At 50.7% G+C, this 21,148-nt stretch overlaps 7 protein-coding genes across 7 annotated transcripts; 4 read left to right on the forward strand and 3 right to left on the reverse strand.

The window, feature by feature from the left end:
- Positions 1–1,095: 1,095 nt before the first annotated feature.
- On the forward strand, positions 1,096–3,490 carry TERG_00389 (uncharacterized protein; the record flags this gene model as incomplete). The annotated part of the gene is made up of 1 exon (XM_003238352.2): positions 1,096–3,490. The coding sequence occupies one exon, from the start codon at positions 1,096–1,098 to the stop codon at positions 1,660–1,662; it is 567 nt and encodes a 188-aa protein (XP_003238400.1). The 3' UTR covers positions 1,663–3,490.
- Positions 3,491–3,976: 486 nt separating this feature from the next.
- On the reverse strand, positions 3,977–6,744 carry TERG_00390 (uncharacterized protein; the record flags this gene model as incomplete). The annotated part of the gene is made up of 5 exons (XM_003238353.1): positions 3,977–4,072; positions 4,142–6,224; positions 6,283–6,471; positions 6,552–6,675; positions 6,735–6,744. 5 exons carry the CDS (start codon positions 6,742–6,744, stop codon positions 3,977–3,979), a joined length of 2,502 nt encoding a protein of 833 aa, XP_003238401.1.
- A 559-nt stretch (positions 6,745–7,303) lies between these two features.
- On the forward strand, positions 7,304–7,978 carry TERG_11559 (uncharacterized protein; the record flags this gene model as incomplete). Its single annotated transcript, XM_003238354.2, has 2 exons — positions 7,304–7,431; positions 7,525–7,978. 2 exons carry the CDS (start codon positions 7,304–7,306, stop codon positions 7,976–7,978), a joined length of 582 nt encoding a protein of 193 aa, XP_003238402.2.
- A 139-nt stretch (positions 7,979–8,117) lies between these two features.
- Positions 8,118–8,798, forward strand: TERG_11560 (uncharacterized protein; the record flags this gene model as incomplete). Its single annotated transcript, XM_047750661.1, has 1 exon — positions 8,118–8,798. One exon carries the CDS (start codon positions 8,118–8,120, stop codon positions 8,796–8,798), a length of 681 nt encoding a protein of 226 aa, XP_047605100.1.
- Positions 8,799–9,900: 1,102 nt separating this feature from the next.
- Positions 9,901–11,385, reverse strand: TERG_00392 (uncharacterized protein; the record flags this gene model as incomplete). Its single annotated transcript, XM_003238355.1, has 4 exons — positions 9,901–10,177; positions 10,238–11,092; positions 11,166–11,242; positions 11,302–11,385. The coding sequence occupies 4 exons, from the start codon at positions 11,383–11,385 to the stop codon at positions 9,901–9,903; spliced, it is 1,293 nt and encodes a 430-aa protein (XP_003238403.1).
- Positions 11,386–12,505: 1,120 nt separating this feature from the next.
- On the reverse strand, positions 12,506–18,215 carry TERG_00393 (uncharacterized protein; the record flags this gene model as incomplete). Its single annotated transcript, XM_003238356.1, has 4 exons — positions 12,506–14,011; positions 14,089–17,616; positions 17,688–17,790; positions 18,037–18,215. 4 exons carry the CDS (start codon positions 18,213–18,215, stop codon positions 12,506–12,508), a joined length of 5,316 nt encoding a protein of 1,771 aa, XP_003238404.1.
- An 875-nt stretch (positions 18,216–19,090) lies between these two features.
- On the forward strand, positions 19,091–21,093 carry TERG_00394 (uncharacterized protein; the record flags this gene model as incomplete). The annotated part of the gene is made up of 3 exons (XM_003238357.2): positions 19,091–19,437; positions 19,499–20,853; positions 20,924–21,093. Exons 1-3 carry the CDS (start codon positions 19,148–19,150, stop codon positions 21,091–21,093), a joined length of 1,815 nt encoding a protein of 604 aa, XP_003238405.1. The 5' UTR covers positions 19,091–19,147.
- Positions 21,094–21,148: the final 55 nt, after the last annotated feature.

The following is a 21,148-nucleotide window of genomic DNA, read 5'->3' on the forward strand; positions in this document are numbered from 1 at the left end:
GAAAATGCCCTTTGATTCCTACTATAGTTACTCAGTAACTAGGCTTCATGTGACGGGTTTGGGGCCGAGCTCGTCACGCCCATTTCCAGCTCCAACACAGTCTCGCACAATCTGACCTTGTGCCCACCAACACTGTCTCCATCCATCACGATGGGAGTGTTCCTCCGACATCTTCGTGTTGCCTTTGGTCCCGTACTTACTTCCATCGACGATCTTGCTGACATTTTCAGGCTTTCGGGGCCATGGGTAGCAAGAGGCTGTGACTTCCCCACAGGTGTCTGAGTCGCGGAGGAAGATCGTCGTGACAAAGCTGAGATTATAGCCAGTTATGCAGCAAATGTAATCCTTCTAAGCGGGTTGCCTTCCAATGGGTACATGATGTTTGTCGACTACTGCTACTCTTTTCCGTGTCTCACTCGGCTTGAATATTCTGTCAGTTCATCCTCAGGCTGATACACAAGGTACGGAATTCAAAGCAACAAGACGTATGGGCACTGGATCCTTCGAGAACTGCGCCCCATGGGGTTGCATCATTTGGTAGCTATTGTTTACCTGCGTATCATGGAATTTGGACCTCCCACTATCTAACCGATGGTTTCCCGGCTGGATTAAGGCCGTGTGACGACTCTGGCTTGTGTTCCGGAATGGAATTGCATCGAGACTTCAAGGGTAAATATTTCTACTTGGCCGGATCTTTTCGATGCGCAGGCTACTATAACATCATTTGACCGGACTTTGAAGATACCCAGAACTCGCCCACAACTCAAACCGGCTCTTCGTGCTCGAGAGGTAGTGGGGATGTCATGTACTTGGCACGGCTGAGATGCATTGAGGCATTGATGTCAGATCTTCCATCATGAAGGATTTCAGCCCAGTCAAGTAGTTAGCCAGGGAGTAAAGTCATGTTAACCGGTGAGTTGAGGTGGTAATGAAGAGAAGGCAAAAGGTATAAAGGCAGCCCCCCGACCCCAAAGCCAGAAGAGCAAAATCAGAACAATCCAAAGAACTACACGAAAGACATTTTAGAACACGTTCAAATCCAAGTTATATCCTCTTCAACTGTCTACTCTTGACCAATTCCTTCCTCAATCCAAAATGAAGGTCTTTGCATACATCTCCCTTGCCACCGTCGTTGCTGGTGCAAACATCAGAAACCACTTCGGAGACAACTGCAAGGGTGGCTATCTCGATTACCCCAACATTGCCCAACGAATTTGCGCCAGCGCCCTCCATGACCAGACTAAGGGTGCAGTCACTGTTGCCTTCTCTCAGTTGCCCCAACGCTCTTATATGAACGGCTATCAAAGCACTCGTGACGGTGGTATCTGCGGTTCGCGCCAGAAACAGCAGAATGTCGGAAATACGGACCACAAGTGCCTGCCTAAGTTGGCTGGTGGCGCCCAATATGCTGGCAGCAGCTGGACTGCTCCTGGGTTCAAGGCTGAGGAGGATACGAAGTGCACCAGCGAGATGGCACCTCACGCCCTTGTCCTGAACGACGGACACAAGTTTGCCCTCGGTGGTATGGAGAAAGACATGGTCAATTCACTCTATAAATTGGCAGTCGCAGGAAAAGGCTTCCAGGAATTGCCAACCGAGTTTGGAGCATTTGAAATCGAGAAGGAGGGTGTCCAGCAGCGCGCTCAAGAGATCAAGGCTTAAAGAACGGATATCTTTCTGGACTCATCAATGACCTGGATGTGGATATAATGTGATTTGATGATATGATAAGCCATATCAGAGAATGGCGATCTAGTGTTGAGATTATTTGTTTTTTTTTTTTCCCGTATGGGTTTATGCCATGCCATATACTTGGCATAAATGTTTATTTATGGTCAGTCGTTACATATAGCAAAGTCTTTCATTAAAATTTGATATTTTGTATTGAGCCCTTCAATGGAAGTTGAGCGAGTGATACTATTCATAAAATTGAGTGTATACCCTCTAGATGGAGTAGATAGCTAACGGCTTGAACGTTTTCACTTCCCACACTAATCGACAGTCAGCATCTTTTAATACTTATCCATCTTCTATAGACTGATAGGCTCCGTGTAAAAATGATGGGTAACGATACTTGAGGTATGCGTTTGACAGCTATCACTAGGTTTGTTGATACATGGCTGTATTCGCCCAAGCCTCAGCATAAGGTTAGCATTAGGGTTATTCCGTAGTTAGCTTGATCGCGCTAATCTTAAACCTAAAGAGTTAGCCTGTTGCTAAAATTGGTATATCTTGGCGCCAAGCATAGATCAAACCTTCCTTTGTCGTCCTTGGCACTTTGCGCTTCTCTCTTCTCTCGGCGTGTTCGACTTACGACAGACAGCACGACAATACTTATTCAAGGGTACGCATAGAGTTGTGTAAATCTCCCAGAAAGAACGATTCGTCGTTTTGCATAACCTAGAGAGGCTCCTTGAAATTAAACTGGATATGACATTATACATGATACAAGCAAAGATGGTTATCTTGCTTGATCTCAATATTGGGTGGATAGGCAGGCGGGAAAACTGCGTGGCAAACAATGAGAATGAGGGGGCAAGAACGTAAAAGATGTTATGGCTAAATGAAATGTCCAGCACTAGCAAGAACGGCGACGTTGGGGGTTGATAACAAGGAGTGAGTCAACTCCCCGCAATTTGAATAATTCCCCAAATTCATACACTCCTTCATAGAACAGTAAATCAAGCCAATGGTTCTAGTTCTATTCAAAGGATGGATAGCTCTGCTGGTGTTTACTATATTGGCACCTGGGAGAGACTGATACGTGAAAACAAAATTTATAAATAGGCAGGGCTGGGCATAGCGGCCAACTGGATGTAGAGTATCGATATCGGCATAAACCGATCTGGTGTGTACCATGACTGTGATATCGACGGCCCTGGGGTATAAGATTAAGCAAGGACGTGAATAACATGACAGTTAGCTTGGGTGTTGGACGAGGAACGAAAGGATAGCTCGGACCTTCTCTTCTACATAGACTACCTGTAGTTATACCCCTGAAGGTCTTCTAGCTGTCTAGTCGACCTGGCTGCCTAACTGATTACTGACTACTTCCTCTCGCACGCTACACCGAGGCTGCCTGTGATTTACACAGTACGTAAACTGCCGATGATCGAATGGAATGTAAGGTCATGCGCGGCCCAGGGGTTACCTGCCACCGCCGGGTTATCACCTCTCACCTCCTTGCACGCCAGGCTCATCTGGATAGCCATCCCTCCCTGTTAGTTAGCTGCACATGCTATATACGGCTACCTGATAGGAATCTATCCGTGTTGCCTTCTGGCTGCGTAAAATACCGATATATCCCGGCCTTGCTGGTGACGGTGACATGCCGGTTATCTCATCAACTTGACTATTCTCTAGTCAACTAAGTCGGTTGGGCTGATAGGAGCGGAGGGATGGTCCCAGCCTCCTTGTTTCTCTACTCCACTCAGTCGACGTTAGTTGACCAGGTCATTTGGCTGCTTCATCTAGGCCTCTCACTATGTTCTCCCTACCAACTCTGCTCTCATGCAAGTCATTTGAAGAGGGGGGGGGGGTTCGGCGATACCCGTCATCTTATCTTAGCCATGTCGTTGCAGTACGATAGTATGCTGCTGTTGGAATTTTACCATATTTTACGATGCGAATAAGCCCTTACACTGGTCATTGCTAAGGGAATAGCTACGTCAGTCAAGGCAGGAAATAAAGTCGTGTTATCTGCTATCTATAAAAGGTCCTTTTTTATTTCGTTGCCCATGGTAAGCGTGCGTCATATCAACCTTGCCCTAAGCCTGAGCTCGGGTTTGCGAAAGGTATATTTTTTTTTTTTGGTTCTCAGTTCATTAAAGTCATGTTTGACGCGAGTATAAACATGTTCCATGATTCTTTTTGCTATATGCAAAAACCAAGAGTTGCGGGGGAAGGTAAGTGTAGGTAGGGTCCAGAAGGTAGTCAAGTTGATATCAAATACAACAAGTGCATACATGGTATATATCTATGGCTCAGTCCAATCAACCTGATCCACGCTGGGGTTTCCGCCATTTTTAGCATAGCTTATTCTTAGACGTAGTCGAAGCTTTGGGGGAAGAGACTAAGGGTGATGTATGTTAATGAAAAGTAATGGAACAGTAGACCAAAGAGAAAAACGGGGTTCACTTACGCCAGACGCAGCAGCAATTCTCATTGCCTGTGTGCCCTCTTCACCCCCGTCAAGTTCTGGTTTGTTGATAGCGCTCAGTTGGAGCTTCTGAGTCTTGGGTACGGCGGCTTGTAGACCGACTTTCGAAAAGCTGTCTAGCGCAGAAGTGTTACGGAATTTAGCAAGTATCTGACATGTTCCAGCACTATTCCTTTGCACCTGAAGAGTTACTTGAAGGTCGTTCTTGTTAAAGACCTCGTGCGCGGAAGGGGATGGGGCGGCAGGAGCGGGAGCTGGAGTTGGTCGTCCCGGTAGGCCGGAAGTAGCCTGCTGTTGGGAAGCCCCATTGGAACCAAATAGATCCATAATGTCGTTAACGTTTGAAGCCTTGGTGGAAGTGGGTTGTGGCTGTGGTGCTGGCTCTGAGGTACCTCCGCCAAGTATATCAGCGAGAAGGTCAGCGGTATTTTGTCTGCCGTTAGTTTTTCCTGATGTGCTTTCGGTCGGGGGTTCGGAGCCGCCCATGAGATCGAGGAGCATGTCTTGCTCAGTGGGTTTAGATGGCTTCTTAGATTTATCCTTTAGCAGCCTGCTCTGCCGTTTATTGGTCACTTCACCAAGCACTCGCTGCTCCTCGCGTATTTGTGGCGGTGGCATCCTCTCGAGGACTCCCTGCCTTATCTGCTCATATCCAAACAAATTGCTATACTCCACGGCACGTTGCTGGATCTCCTCGCTCAGATCTGCGGTCTTGGTCTTTAGGAACTTGCGGATTCGCTCAATCTGGGCAGGGTCCGAAATTCTGACTGAGAGTTTCATGGCAGCTGTAGTAATGTATTCGGTCACGATTGGTGTAGCGTATGTGCTGTTAAGGATGTTCATGAAAAGGTCAATAATGTCGGTCTCCTTCACCTCCTTCACAAGCTCCTCCTCCTCATACTGACCTCCATTGAGGAGGGCATCTCCAAATTCACCAATAACCCAGGATGCGGCTATGGTAAGACCTTCCTGGGAGATGTCTTCCTTCAGTGCTGCATACAGCTTTTGTACGGAATAAGTTTGAAGGTCGGGCGTGGTAGCAATGAGACGGACGAAAGATGATATGATCTGCTCCTTCACGTAGTTTCCGGCAAGTTTCAAAGCTCGGAGCATGGTGTCCACATGCCATCTTGGGTTGGGAGCAAATTTGTTGGCTGCGATGCCGATTTGGGTTGTCATGGCGGGCTTGAATTCATTATCAGCGACCTCGAGGAAGGCTAGGAGCTCACGAACAAGTACTCTGACGTTTCCCTCATTGATCAAAGTGAAACTGAGGTCAAGTGCTCGCCGTCGTATGCTGATATCCGGATCTCGTAGACATTCTAAAATCGTGTTCCTATGTCTCTGAACCGCATTTGGTTCTACAGCAACCACTTTGACCAGGGTATTGAGAGCAACGTATCGTATGTTGTTATCCTTGTTTGACAAGAATTTGCCCAAGATGTTAACACCTAGCACACGAAGACCAGAGTCGGCTTCGATATCCAGGATGGTCAAAACAGCCTCATATAGAATAGAATTGCCAACGTTTTTGCTTGATTCAGTGTTCGTAGCCACTTGAGCAAGGATATCATTTATCAGTTCGCTGGTAGCCGCATCGCCTCTTCCGAGAACTCTCAGGAACCTCAGAATTTTGACCTGCAAGAATGGGTCTGTTATACCCGACACGTCATGTTCAGGGGCATAGCCAGAGGATGTTAAACCCTTCAGCGTCCGCACCAGTCCGGCTGCCATTGGACGGAATTTTTCCACGATTTCCCCTGTACCCTCAATTTCATCATATTCACAGAATTCGATCGCGAGAGTGAGGCCACTTAGCAAGACTCCGTGGTTTCTGTCCACCAAGAGGTTCTTCGCCTTGTCAACAAAATGTTCCAGCAAGTCAGGTACCTTGCGGCAAATTCGCATGGCGCAGAGAGCTGCCTTTCGACGAATGTAAGGGTTTGCAGTCGATATAAGGGATTCTATCTCGGGGAACAAGTCTCGGGACATTTCGACAGACGCAATATTTCCGAGTGTGCATAGTGCAAGGCCAACGACATATTGATTCGAGTGGTTGAGGTCACTATCAGATATAAGTTAGCATTCCGCTGCGCCCAGATTGGAGGTAGAGCGTCTCCCACTTTTTTAAAGAGTTGGTAACTAGAGTCAGAACTTCCTGGTTCTCGTCTAGCAGCAACATAGTCCCTAGATAGCCCAGCCGTTTGTCGGCGAAGCGAGGTGAGGCAAGCAGTTTCAGGCATTCTATCTGCCCAAAATGTGTTCTTTCTCCTAATGTAAACAAATATAGTAACTTGGCAACATTGTTTCTCCTATTCTGCTTGTCAGTATCCTGTCATTGGGCCCTAGTCATCTAGGAGATAAGGAAGGGGAAGCAACAGCTGCCTCGTACCGAATGCCAGAGTCAGTGCTGTCCTCTCGGAAGCTTGCCCGGATAGCAGCACTCTCTTTCTGAATAACCGCGCGTTCGTCGGCGATGGTTTTAGATGCGCGAACATTGCGGATGAATTGCTTGACTAGAAGCTTGATATCAGCGTTTGCAAATGGACGCAAGGGGTTTTGCGGGGCGCCCTACGAGAGGTCATGGTGACGGCGTGGACCCCTAACGGGGAGCAAGCTGGGTCAGGGCAGGTCGAGGGGGGGCTAGGGGCTGCTCAGCATGGAACAGGGCGTGCAAGTGAGGCCGTCTGCTACTCCGAATTGATGCTGGATGCTGTTACGGAGGTATCAGCGGCCGTTCTTCGCTGCTCCGTTATCAACGGTCTATGTGGTCGAGTTGGGCCAACATTTGGCTGACTCAGCCTTGACGGATTTATATTTATCCATTTCGTGATGGAATAGTCATCTCTTAGTCAGCTTTCTGACGTCAGCGGTAAAAAACAAACAACGCCGATTTGCAACCTCCTGGCCGATCGAATCGCAATGGACAACTCGACCGCAAGGCCGTGGCCTGTAACTATACCTTGAATCCTCCGTGTTGGATATTTATATTAAGCCCCTTCCTCTGCCCTCAACCTGGCAATGGCTGTTCCCTAGGACTGCATGCCATTGAACAGCTGAGACCTATATATATTCATCTTTATCGTGCTTCTCTGCGGCATTTTATATACTTCATGCCATTGCGACAACATCTATTCCTCAGTTATGGCGCCGACTCCCAATGATTCAGAGGAATCAGGCGTTCTTCGGCCTCGAGTGATGCGCGGTGCAATTGATCCGTTTATAGACCGACCGCATTTGGCCCTGGATAGGACGCCATCAAGTCTTTCAAGGTAAATAGCCGTCCGACAATTTTCGATTTTGTTGTCGCATTTCGTCTATGAAGACGCCTTGAAGTACAGCTGTTCTGACTTGATGTCCCATAGTGGTCGCTCAACCCCGGTAGCAGAGGATGCACCTCCTTCCGTTCATTCAATATCGAATGTTCGGAAGCAGGTACGTGCTCAGGTGAAGCAGCGGATGTTCTACAATATCGATTATCAGCCGCGACTATCACATTTCGATCCCAATAGTGACCACCGAGACTTTCATGGCTTTTTCGTACTATTTTGGATTAGCTTGGTGATTATGGTGATCACCACCGTACTGAGAAACATCAAAGATACTGGATACCCACTAAGAGTCCATGTTTGGTCTCTCCTATCAGCGAACGTGATCGAACTTGCGTTCGTCGACCTGGCCATGGTGGCCAGTACCGCGGTGACAGTGCCGCTCCACAAAGCAATCCGGCGCAGCAAGGGTTTGCTTAGGTGGGGAAAGGGAGGCATGATTGTGCAGAGCTTATATCAATTTGCGTGGCTTTCGTTCTGGGTCATGTAGGTATACACTCTTTTTCAGCAATTTGGCCTGCTGGTTAACTCAAGAAACACGAATAGCTGACCGAACCAGACTGCCGTTCAAGCTCGATTGGACATGGACGTCTCAAGTGTTCTTAACCCTCCATAGCCTGGTGTTTTTGATGAAGATGCATTCATATGCATTCTACAATGGACATCTAAGTGAAACTGAGCGTCGATTATCAGCTCTGGATAAGCCACAGGCCAAAGCCTACCCAGCTGCAGTCCATTACCCGAGATCTCCGTCCGTAGCCGGTGGCGCAAACCCAGCAAATGGTGATGCAGATTCGCCTGATTCCGAGCCTGAAACTAAACGAGATGTAGGGAAATTGAGAGCAGACCTAGCTATGGAACTAACCTCTCCACTTGGCTGTGTCACCTATCCTCAAAACCTCACTTGGAAGAACTATGTCGAGTTCATTTTCTTTCCAACTCTTTGTTACGAATTGGAATATCCACGAACTAAGGATAGAAGCTGGATCGAAGTGCTCATCAAAGCTGCGGCAGTCTTTGGCTGTATCTTCCTATTAACCCTAACCAGTGAGGAATTTATCGTGCCTGTTCTGAGCGATTCCGCATTTAGACTTCGCACAATTCCATCACATTTTGAAAGGGGCTTGATCCTTGCTGAAACAATAAGCATGCTCCTCTTCCCGTTTATGGTGACGTTCCTACTAGTCTTCCTTGTGATATTTGAGTACGTATTGGGGGCATTTGCCGAAATCACACGGTTCGCAGACAGGCGGTTCTACTCTGATTGGTGGAATTCTTGTGACTGGTATGTAATATCTTTAACCCTCTGACGTATCTATATAGGTATTTTGTCATATTATATCGCTACTAAGTATTGTGCTATAGGTTGGAATTTTCGAGAAAATGGAACCTCCCAGTCCATCATTTTCTTCGGCGCCATGTCTACTTTTCTTCCCTAACACGCTTCTCAGCTCCAGGTGCAATGGCCATTACATTTCTTGTTAGCTCAATTGCACATGAGCTGGTGTTGGTATGCATCACTAAAAAGTGGCGTGGATACGGCTTTTTTGCGATGATGATGCAACTACCTATTGTGGCAATCCAGAGATCGAAGTTCGTGAAAGGACGAAAGACTTTTAACGTAAGCCGTTACTCGTGCGATTAAAAGGATTATTAGCTAATTTTCCATGGAAATATAGAATATTTGTTTCTGGTCATCTATGATCCTTGGGCTATCGTTGGTAAGTATATCACGTCGCGGTAGGATGACTGCTTCTAGATCAAGTAAGTATACTAATGAAAATAACAGATCTGCGCACTTTATGTTCTTATATAACCATTCTCATTTATATATACCCACTATACCTCCTATTCGAGGTAGATGGCTCTAGGAGGTGGAGAATTTCAATCTATCCAAACATACATTAAACTGTCTAATTACCTAGTTCTCTTTTTGGTCTTCCTTTTCACTCAATATACTATGTCCATGCTTTTCCTTGGATGGCTTATGTTTGAGCTTTCGGTCTATTAGAATTTCTATTTCAGATTGACATAAAACTGGTGGAATCCTGATAATAACTTATAGGAAACAGAATACAGGCTGTTGAGACAGCAGAATGTAGTGAAATAGAACAATTTAGAGAAACTAGGAGAGAAATAATCATATGGGGAAATTGCCCAAATGCTATGATGCGATTATGCAATGAATCCAGGATAGAAAGGTTACATATCAATTTCCAGCTGTAGACGGAGAGATGAAAGCAAGGTATGGACTAAACCCGAAATTCCAAGATAACGACAGTGAATATGTTAAAGAAGAGAAGACATAAAACATACTCGCCTTCCAAAGTCGCACTGAACGCCCATTGATGAACCCAACAAAAGTACGCAATATATTCACATTGGCGTATAACCATATCCGGAAGCCTAGGTTTATATATGTTCGATTGGCTCTTCGGGAAGAAGTGGCTCGCGGGTCTCTTCATCAAGAGAAGGTAGACAAGCCTTTAATGGTGGTGTAATGATATCGTTGAAAAGGAAAGTTCCATAGACAAGCATGGCGAAACCAAGGACCTGTAGCCACTTGAAAGTCTCCCAGCCGAGACCGAGGGACACAAGCCAGATGAAAAGGGTCCTGGATGTGTCGATAGTGCTTCGTGAAGTTGCAGATAGGGAACGTGTGACACTGAGACCGAAGAAGTTGAAGCCCCTGCAAACAGTGAGTTAGTAAATGCGAGGCCATCAGCCCAGGCAAAGATGGACTACGTACCCGATACTGATCATAATGAGGATGCTGGTTATAGCAACAGTCTTGTTGCTAGTCATGCTTCTCCATCCCTCGACAGCGTCAAAATATCCAAGTCTGCCACTTTCAGTAACGCCAACGGTAAGGTGCAAAATGACCATTGCCAAAGCAGTGACCAGGAGTCCAAAGATTCCTTCCCAGCCAACAACCTTCAATGGATCCATGGCATATTTCTCAAGGATCCACTCCTCCAATACGAACTGCGAGGCAGTAAATATTTGAGCAAAAGCAATCAAGAAAACACCTAGAACGACTCGGAGGGGATCGACGTGTTTTTCAGCCGATGTGATAATTTCACTGGCCCGTCTGATCAAAGCTGCAACTGCATCGGCGTCGCCGGGCACGATGTCCACCGGGGGTTTATGATGGTCAGGGAAGATGGCACCAGCCAGGCCAACTAGACCCACACCGAGAACGACGCAAACCAGGGCAAACCATTGGTAGAAATATAGCCTTCGTTTGAGGAAGACGACGCTGAACAGACCGACGAACAGCACGAGGGCACCGCGAGTCATTTGGTAGATACTAGCAACAACGAATAGAAGACCGACATTCATCAGCGTAGTGCCAGTGATGTCACAGCAAGCTGGTAGAGCAAGAAGTAAGATCTTCGTTCCACTCAGTTGTGTCCTTGTATCTTCCTCAGCTTTATGTATGTCACCAGTCTCGTCATCAGCCTCGTCAGCGGTATCGATGGACTGGTATCCGTCTGTAAATAGTGGTGCGGCGGAGGAGAATCGACGTGCAATGAAGCCCTTCCAGATGTCGATGCAGAAAAGGACAAGCCAGCATCCCATTTCTCCCACAAACATCTGGAGTCTGTTCTCATAGTTAGTTATGAACAGAGTGTCCTCGACAAAGTCATCGTAGGTATAGCAAGGGAAGAGCGTACGTCTGGAGAACCGGCTGCTCAAAGGCAACCCGTTTGCTGGGATCCGGTGAGTCACAGTTCCTCACACATTGCATGTCCTATCGCTTCTATCAGTTATAGTTCTATTCAGCTATTCACATCCGGGCAGGAGACCTACCTGATACTTGGTGAGGAGGGTATTGCAAACCCCCGTCACCAACATCATGGTGACGAGGAAAGGAACAAGAGCCCTGGGGACCATGGTGGCCAGTCCTCTGCTCCTCTGACAAGACTTTAGTAAAATATAATAGTAACCTGTGTTATTCTTCTTCTCCTCCTGGCTGGTTAGTACAGCCAAAAGAGAGCGAAGAGGCGGTGGTGATGGCGTGCTTGTCGAGGTTGTTGTCTTTGTTAACCGCCAGAGCTGGAGAAAGCTGGGGGTTGCGCCGAGCCTCGATCTTTCCGGCACGCGACGAAATGCAAAGTGACGAAACTCTATTTGGAAGGCAAGGGTAATATCACGTGATACAAAATAAGGTGATCAGCTGACCTCGGCGAGTGGACGCGCCAAGGAAGTTTAAATGGATCACGTCACAAGGCTATCACGTGTGAGTTAAATTACGTAATATATAATCAACGGCTTCAGATCGTTTTGGGGTATCAATAACTATTGATTCTTCGGAGCTAGTATACAAAACGAACAAGCGCACATCTCTGGTACATGGCAGACATTAGAAAGCGATGGTTAACAGAATATATTATTAGTCAGTGTGTTATGGCCGTGTATAGCTCACCTGCCGGTATTAGCCCGTCTGCTCAACACAACCAAGTAAAAAAAAACCAAAACGCGGGCAGCATGATTAGTTAAACAAGTCCAGGTGAAGAAGTTTGTGATATTATCAGAACCAAGGGAATGCAAGCAAGATATTAGTTATCATAGTTAAAGCAGTGATGATCGAGCTTGGAGGTATCAAAAGAAAGCACCCTAGACCAGAAACGCCTTGCTGTGATTAAGAATAAAAAACAGAGAATTAGGGGGAGCCGAAGGGAGGCTTGCAGAAGCCACTTAAACCGGGCACGATATTGCAAAAACGATGAAAATGAAACCAGGAGGAAAATGAGAAGTACCCATCCTAACCAACGAAAGGAAAAATATATTTTTTTTAATGCCAAACCCATTCCAAAGTTCCTGTCCCACCAATAAAACCCAGGGTATTATTTCAACGAAATCCAATTAACCGGTTCCTTTGAATAGCAATATAGTCTTTTATGCGGCGGTCAACACCAAAGCAAACGAAAAAAAGGGGGGGATGGGTAGAAAGAGCAAGGCGTGAAGAGCAAAAAGTAGAAAATTGGATTGGTGCCAAGCCCAGAAGCCAGGTTTAGATGGAGTAGATGGGCCGCTCAGGTCGTAGCTTGGAGGAGCTATCAGTAAGGTTGTCGTTTAGCTCCATTGCGTCCCAGTTGACGCTTTGCCATCCATCGTTGGTGAGCATATCATCATCTAGATGATCCGGAAGATTGTCCCAATCGAGAGGCATCCAACTATCCGTGTCGGTACCCATTTCTTCGTCTTTGATTTCACCATCTCGGGGAGTTTGCATCATTGCAGACGAGGCGGATGCTGGGGTGTCGTCTGATGGCTGATGGCGGGGACCAGAGGAGGTTTCTTTGGCAGGTGCGGTCTCAAAGAGTTCATCTGTAAGAGCTTCGAGTCTTTCTGCAATGACATCGTCCACGGGGTCGGTGACGAGGCCACAAGAGGTTTCATCGCCTATATCGGTGAAAGCGGTGCGGATCATCTCTCGGGATATAGGGCTGTCGGACCAGGCATCCTTAGTGGTGGCAGGTGCCTCGAGAGACGTGGTAGGTGCAGTGGCTTCTTTCTTATCTTTGTTTGCGCTAGCGGAGCTCTTAAGGATAGACGATTTCTCCTGCTGAGATGGTGAAGGCTTCATTGCTACTGAGGCTGGGCCAGCGATAGCAGGCGCGGCCCTCGTATCGGCTCCATTATGCTGGTTCGCGGCCTTGTTGACACCGAGACCAACCTTGAAGCTTTCAAGCAGGTAGTCAAGAGGATTTTCGATAGGTTCTTCAGCCGAATGCGTCTCCTGAACGTGCTGGTCCAATGCTGCTTGGGATGGGAAGCCTCTAAAGCGCTGTGAACAGTCACTGACCTTACATCTGAAAACTTGTGCTGGTGGAGTTGCGTTCTTGCTAGCGGCCACTGGTGTAGTCGCAGGGGGAGTGGCCTTGAGCTGCTGGTTCTTGCTGGCAGGAGACTTGTTGGTTTTAACCGGCGACTCGTTGGCAGGCCGCTTCATCTTGCGTTTCTTCGTCTCCGGGATCACAAGGTTATCTTTGGTTACCTGGTGGGGACCGTAAGCGCGCGGGATGCCCTGTGGAGATGTGGCGCCGATCTGATATGGCGGCTGTCGGGTAGTGGGGGCGGTTGGCGGGATGGAACTTTGAGATTGTCCTCGCCTGGCGCGCTCTTGTTGCTCAAGCTGTTGGAGATTCACTGCGTTCAGAGGTACGTTGGGTGTCTGTGGGCTAGCAGTGCCTCTTCCAGCATTAACGGCGGAAGGAGCTTGCTGCGCCTGTAGGAGCTGAGCCTGTGCCTGCTGGGCTTGCGCTTGCTGCATCTGCATCTGCATTTGTTGCTGTTGTTGCTGCTGTGTCTGCTGCTGCTGTTGTTGCTGTGTCTGTTGACCTTGCTGAGGTTGTTGCATTCCCTGCTGGTTCGGTGGGTTTTGTCGACGGGAAAACATGAGCACGTAGCAGCGTTGGATAAAAATCAGAGCATTGTTAACGAAATCAGGCTTGCAAGTAAGCTGGTCGGCGACGGTCCAGTCATTCGGCTTGAATTGTTTCATTAACTTCGCCCTCTAGTGAATAGTTAGCAATTGCATCATCTCAAAAGAAACAGGGGTGGGGGGAACAAATGTAGGAACATAGGACGTACCATTTGCAACAGCATTCTCAGGGAGCGATCCTGCTCCCTAAATTTGGCAAACCAAATAATCAATGCATCCATGTTAGCAATCATATCAACTCCCTCTCTAAGCTGCTGAGATGCAGTGGAGTATTCGTCAGGAGTCATGGGTACGGGAGCAAATTCGGTATCATTCCGAACTTCGTCTTCATAGGCTCGCTTAATGGGCTCGGGAAGCCGAGACCAAGCTTCAGTAGTCGCCTCTCTCGTGCGCCGATGGGTTAAGTTGGGCATTTGAGGCTGGCCTTGAGGCTGGCCATGAGCTGCCAATTGCGCTTGGCGGCGAAGATGCGCTTCAACCTGAGCTCGTTGTTGAGGGTTCATCGCTGCAAGGTTCATAGGATTAAATTGTGACATGGGGATAGGCATTGGCCTGGCGTTGGGATTCGGTTGAGAGTTAGAGTCCATTGCACCAAGTCGGGCTTCGGTGTCAGACGGGTTGGGCCGTTTCAAGCCCTGAGGCGGAGCGGGGACAGCAGCAGGGACTGTGGCTGGCTTTGTAGTGGGAACGGGTCGCTGCTTAGCCGACAGAGGAATAGTCATAGGAGCTGCTGTGGGCTTGACCATGGGTTGGGTAGAGTTCGGTTGAGAGATACCCGGTTGCATTGGACTAGAGGAGACGGGTGGTTGCATGTTTTGCAGTTGCGACTGTTGCTGCTGCTGCTGCTGCTGCTGCTGAGAAGTTGGAGGATGATCGGAAAGGACCCCTAGGCCAACGTTTTGCATAGGACCAGCCTGTGATTGTTGCTGTTGCTGCTGTGTCGATTGCTGCTGCTGTTGTTGCTGAGGCACGAATCCCTGTGCCTGTTGCAGCTGAGCTTGATTTTGAGGTTGGCCCGGTGGGATGCCGCGGGCCTTGAGAATCTGTTTCTGTCGGTTTCTTTCTAGAATCGCTCTCAACCCTTCATCACTGATTTTCAACGCTCGTGCACCTAACTGTTGCCGTGCTATCTGTACGTCGTTCATGGTGACAGGCCGCAAAATTCCCGGTGGCAGCTGCCCTGGTTGGCCTGGTTGACCGGGTTGTTGTGCGAGCTGTCCCATCTGCCCCGGTTGCTGCCCGGGTTGGGTAGTTCTGGGCTGTGGTTGGAAACCCTGCTGGTTGAACCCTAGAGCTGGTTGCTGAGCATTGGCACTCTGCTGTTGTTGAGGCTGTTGCTGCGGCTGCTGGGGCTGTCCTGGCTGCTGGAAAGGTGACTGGAGTTGCTGAGACATGAAGTTCTGTCCATGTCCCTGCGCAGCTAGTTGTGCCTGTGCTTGAGCCTGAGCCTGAGCCTGAGCCTGAGCCTGAGCCTGAGCCTGAGCCTGAGCCTGAGCCTGAGCCTGAGCCTGAGCCTGAGCCTGAGCCTGAGCCTGAGCCTGAGCCTGAGCTTGAGCTTGAGCTTGAGCCTGGGCCTGAGCCTGAGCCTGAGCCTGGGCCTGGGCCTGGGCCTGGACCTGTGCTTGGGCTTGAGCTTGGGCCTGGAATCGAGAAACAAACTCCTTCTGCAAGCCATGGAAATGCATTTTCTGGTAAGCAAGCAGTTTCGGCAGTGTAAGCTGGCCCATGGCCTGAGGATTCTGGCTAGCCCACTGTTTGAGTTGACCCCATGATTTGAGGATTTTGGGGACAGGGGGAGGATTTGGCATCCCCGCCATACCAGCGGATATGACACTTGGCGGGAAAGCAACACGGTCCATATCACGAATTTGATCCTCGGAAAGTTGGACCTGCTGCATATACTGCTGACGGGAGAGGTCTGCCTGAGACTGAGGTTGGGCCTGGGGTTGAAACGGTGATGATTTAGCGTGCTGGATGGGTTGAGATTGTGGCATGGCTGGCTGTGGCTGCTGCTGTGGCTGTTGTGATGTTTGTGGATGCATGGATACTCCGCCGGCACCCACGAGATGTTGTTGCATGCCCATAGCATTATTGCGCATGTTCGGATCCGCGCCGAACTGCAGGCCTTGATTGAGATTCTGAGGAGGTTGATTTTGGTCAACGGACTGTTGCTGGGGTGGTTGACCTGGCTGGGGGGCCTGATTCTGCCCGGCCACGCCTAGTTGGTTCGCACGGTTCTCATTGGCCGTCTGTCGGACTCGCATTTGTTTGGTATAAGATTCTAGAAAAGCACTTGTATTCTGCGGAGGCAATTGTGAGAGATGGTCGCGGATAGCTTGGGGGAAATTAGGAGGAATTATAGGACGGGCTGCTCCGCCGGGCTGGGGTGGTTGTTGCTGCGGAGGTTGGCCGGTGGGATTAGCGCCCATGGGCATGGAAGGAGTTGCTCCTTGAGGTGGTAGCTGTTGTGCTATCTGAGATGGCTGGTTTGGCTGTGAAGACATGGCTAACTGGTTGTTCATGCCAGCTTGGTTCCGTGCCTGGTCAGGCTGCAGCTGGAATTGAGGACCTTTGCTCATTGCGTTTTGTTGCTGTTGCTGTTGCTGTTGCTGTGCAAGGAGCGCTGGATTCATAGTAGGCCTATTTCCTGGCTGTTGTTGTTGTTGTGGTTGCTGTTGCTGTTGCTGCTGCTGCTGCTGCTGCTGCTGCTGTTGTTGTTGCTGTTGCTGCTGCTGCTGATGGTTTTGGAAGCGCTGCTGAGCCTGAGCTGCAGCAAACTGGGGGTTGAGCATAGTAGCATTCGGTGGGTTTGCAGTCGCTGGCACCACAAGTTGACCCGCCTCTTGCGAACGTAGACCATCTTCCTGTTGCCCCTGGATCTGGTCGACACTGCCGTTAAAAGCAAGCTCTGGCTGGCTGATGGGGACGTTGTGCTGCTGCATCCCCATCATGGGCTGGCCACCCATCTGGGCCATCATGGCGGCCTGCTGTGCGGGATCCATACCACCTGGCTGCTGACCATGGCCACCCAGGCCCATGCGTTCCAGCCGCCGTCTCCTGATCTGAGCGAGGGCCTGTGATCTGAAGATGTGGGCAAGCGGGTCTATTCTCTTTTGAGCGAGTATCTCCTTTTGCTCTGGAGGCATGTTCTGCAAGCTCATCTTGATCTTTTCGAGGTTTTCGGCGGAGGTGCTGCGGGCGATCTGGTCCGCCAGAGCATTGACATCTTGGAGTTCATTAGGCGCGAGACTCCCAAAGTCCTGGAGCATACCGAGTCCCTGGCGAGGTTGCTGCTGCTGCTGTTGCCGGGCAAGCTGCTGCTGGATGAATGGGGAGGCCTGTGTCTGCTGAGGCTGCATATGTTGGAGGTTCATACGCCCGTTTGGCATCTGACCGGGGAGTGGTGAGCCCTGCATTGACTGCTGCGTCTGCGGCTGTTGCTGTTGTTGCTGTTGCTGTTGTTGTTGTTGTTGCTGCTGCTGCTGCTGCTGACGCTGTTGCATTGCAGCAAGCAGGGTCATCTGCGAAGGGGAAACTTGCATGCCTCCATTCTGCTGCTGTTGTTGCTGTTGCTGGTTTGCATGCTGCATCATGCCATTCTGCATCATCATGGCCTGCTGCAGTCGAGACTGATGGATTTTATTGTGTTTCTCATTCACTAAGCGTTCATAATCGGCCTATGGAGGCGTTAATATCTCACTGTTACTATGAAAGAAGAAGAAGGAAGAGGAAGAAGAAAACAGTCTACCTGCTCGTTGGCCTCCCGAAAGGTCTGTTCTTCGAATCTGAGGCCCGCAGTGATGGTCTTGCCGACTTCGCAGAGTGGTTTTGCTAGACGGAGGGCGGATATGCTGCAGTCGCGGAGAGAAGGAAGTGTGAGCCTTTTGGAGTTTTCTGGCGAGCGAGAGTAGAGTGGGAAGAGGACCGAACCACGGTACCGCGCACCAACGCCCGGCCAGTCATGTCGTCATCCACCCACGAGAGAGCAGATGAATAATAGCAGTCGAACACAGGAGAGACGACGGTGACTTGGCCGGGCCGTAGGGTGTTGCGGACAGGCTGGCAGCAAAAGGGGAGAGGGAGAGGGATGGACGCACATAGTCATGGCCTTGAGGGCGCGCTCTTGCACGGGGAAGGCCTCTCGCCAGCCGGTAAAGGGGCCCTGGGGCTGCAGCGTCTGCACCACGAGCTTGAAGAGGGCCTGGTTGTCTGGTTTCTGGACAGGCTGCGGCTTCGCGCCGGCCGCGGGCGAGGACAGCTGGTGGAAGGAGTTCATGGTGAGACGGGCAGCAGGAGGAGGCGGTGGAGGAGGAGGAAGAGGAGGAGACGGTGGTGAGACCGGGCGATGCGAGCGGGTGCCAGCTGCATGGACAAGAGAGGCCGTCGGGGTCAGGGCGGGCTGGGTCGAGCTGGGTTGAGCTGGCCTGGCGCTGGCGATGTTGAATGCAGGAGGAGTCGCGGCGGTCGTGGGAGTTGGCGATGTCGAAGACGTGGAGGAGGTTGAGGTGGTCGAGGCGGACGAGGATGCGCGCAGGTGAAACGGGGCTTGCTGGGCTGGGCATTCTGAGCGTCTGTCAGCGATCAGGCATCAGAAATGATAGTCGAAGAGAAAAAGACAATAAAGAAGTAAAGAAGTAAAGAAGTAAAGAAGAGAGAGAGAGCTGGCTTTCTTCGCTGGCTCGCTGCTTCACTCTGATCGCTGCTATTCACTCGCCTCTGTCATTCTCGGTCTTCCTCTCACTCCCTCCTGATACTTGAGACGCCGTAATCACCGTTTCATCTGCAGCCTCAGCTCTCCCTGCGCCGTCTTGCTGCTCCTTTATTAATCCTGACTCTGCCGCTGCCTCCCTGGCCGCTGCTTCTCCTGCTCGACTCCTTTTCTCCTCTTCCTTTCTCTTCCTCTTCCTTTCTCCTCCTCCTTTCCAGCGACTCTCAACTATACTCAGACTACTTTTAACTACTCAGACTACTTTTAACTACTTTAACGCTTTATCTAAATAATTCTTTATTTTCTTCGATAAAAAGCAAAAAAGCGACTCCAGAAATTCGATATCACGTGATGGAGATGAGCTTCAAGGTTTTCCCTTTTAGGAAATATAGATCTCCTTTCTCGACTTCAACTTCGACCTCTTCAACGACTCAACAGCTTCAACACGCAACATCTGAACGACCGATCAACCTCAATAACCTCAACAGATAAATGGACTGATGGCGACGCCGGCCAGCTCGGGCGTGTTCGTGGCGCTCTCGCTCGCGGCCATCAGCCTGCTCGTCCTCGCCCTGCTGCGGCGCTTCCTGCCCCTGCGCGCAACTCCGGCCTTCGTCGTGCTGCCCGTCTTCCTCGCCCTCGCCCTGCCTGCCAGCACCGTCCTGCTCGTGCCCATTGACCTCGCCTCCAGCCCGCCAGACAGCCACCCGCCCGCCGGGATATGGCTCTCCTCCCGCCTCATGCTCGTCTTCTGGCGCATCGCCTACTGGCTCACCTTCGTCCTCACCTGGTACGCCTTATAGACTGATAATCTCTGCTATTGGGGTTCGTCTACTGACTGGCTGCTATAGGGCTATTCTACCCTTTCTAGGGGAGTATCTCGACTCCGGCCACAGGTCGCCCCGGGAGCGCATGCTCTACTCCCTCCGCTCCAACGCCCGGTACCAGCTCATCGTGCTCTGCTCCGGCCTGCTGGGCCTGATATACCTTGCTCTCACCCATGAGCTGCGTTTCTCCTCTCTCCGGGGACTGGTCATGGCCCTCGCCTACGCCTGGGGCCTGGTGCTGGCCATCTACCTGCTCGGCCACGGTCTGGTCGCCCTGCCTCGCAAGATGTGGCGGGCTGCCTGGACGGGCAACAGGCTGCGCAGGCTGCAGCAGCGGGCGGTCCGCGTGCACGATGCGCTTGTCGAGGCCGGCGGGAAGCTCGAGGAGCTCCGGAGCATCGTCTCTCTGCTGCGGCGGAAGCGTGGGCTCAGCCTCGAGATGCAGGAGTGGGTGGACGAGCTGGTTGACGTCGTTGCTGCTGCTGGACAGGGACAGGATGTGCGACGAGGGGGGTCTGCTGCCGTTCAGAGTCTCCAGTGCGAAGGGAGGGCTTCAGTGCCGCATGTCATTACGGACCGGTACATGGCGGGCCTGACCAGAGACCTCTACCGGGCCAGACACAAGCATGCCAGATACGCGGATGCCTGGTCCTGTCTTGTCTGCGAAGCACTCGACTGCCAGACCATACTGGACGCAGCAACATCAAAGCAGCTGGTCTTTGACTCTCGCTCGTCCTCTTCGTCGTCGTCATTGTCATCTTCTGGCTTTGGCCGCCCTCTCTTGACTCCGTATCTTCGGTATCTGCTATATACCCACATCCTACCGGCCGTCTACATCTGCCTGGCTGCCGTCTTCGCCTGTCTGTCCGTCTGCATCCTCTGGTCTGAGCTTGTCCGCACATTCTTCCCCTTTCTCTCCATCGTTGCCCTCGCGACGCCTTCGTCCGAGCCAGTGGGCTTCCCTTCCCAACTTCTCACCTCTGTCTGGCTTCTCTACCTCTGTGCTGCCACCGGAACAGGCATCTCAGACGCTCAGATTTGGGGTAACCGGGCCCTTGTTCCGCGCAACACCTACCACGAGTCTGCCTGCTGGTACGCAGGCCAGGTCGCCCGACTCACCGTTCCTCTGGCCTACAACTTCCTCACTCTCCTGCCCACAGACCTCCAACTACGGACGACCTTCTACGACTTCCTGGGCAAGGGAATCAACCTGACCCTGATCGGAGAAGGCTTCGACCTGTTCTTCCCGCTGTTCATCCTCTTACCCGTTGCTGCCACAGCGTTCAACCTCTACGGCAAAGTCAAGGGACTGGTGGGCTTGGGAGACATGGAGATCTACGGCGAAGACGAGGAAGACAACCCGTCTGGCTTCGGGACTGGTGGGTGGCGGGAGGGCCGCTCCCTCATCGAAACCGAGTTGAATGGACCAGGGTACCTTGGCCTATCCAGCACCAGCAGAACCCCCAGGAGCGGCAGCAGGACGGCCGCTCACCGAGCCAACCTGCCCGACACCCTGCCACGCTACAGAGATGCACCACCGCCAGCAACGCCCATCAGCAGAAGTACCGCTGCTGCTCCCGCACGCACTGCTGCCTCTACCTCTGCTCCACGGCGGCTGACGGAGAGGAGTCGAGGAGACGAGGGATTCTTCCAGTCGTTTGCCCACCGCGTCCG

The sequence above is a fragment of the Trichophyton rubrum genome, assembly GCF_000151425.1.
Source record: "Trichophyton rubrum CBS 118892 genomic scaffold supercont2.1, whole genome shotgun sequence".
NCBI classification, from domain to species: Eukaryota; Fungi; Ascomycota; class Eurotiomycetes; order Onygenales; family Arthrodermataceae; genus Trichophyton; species Trichophyton rubrum.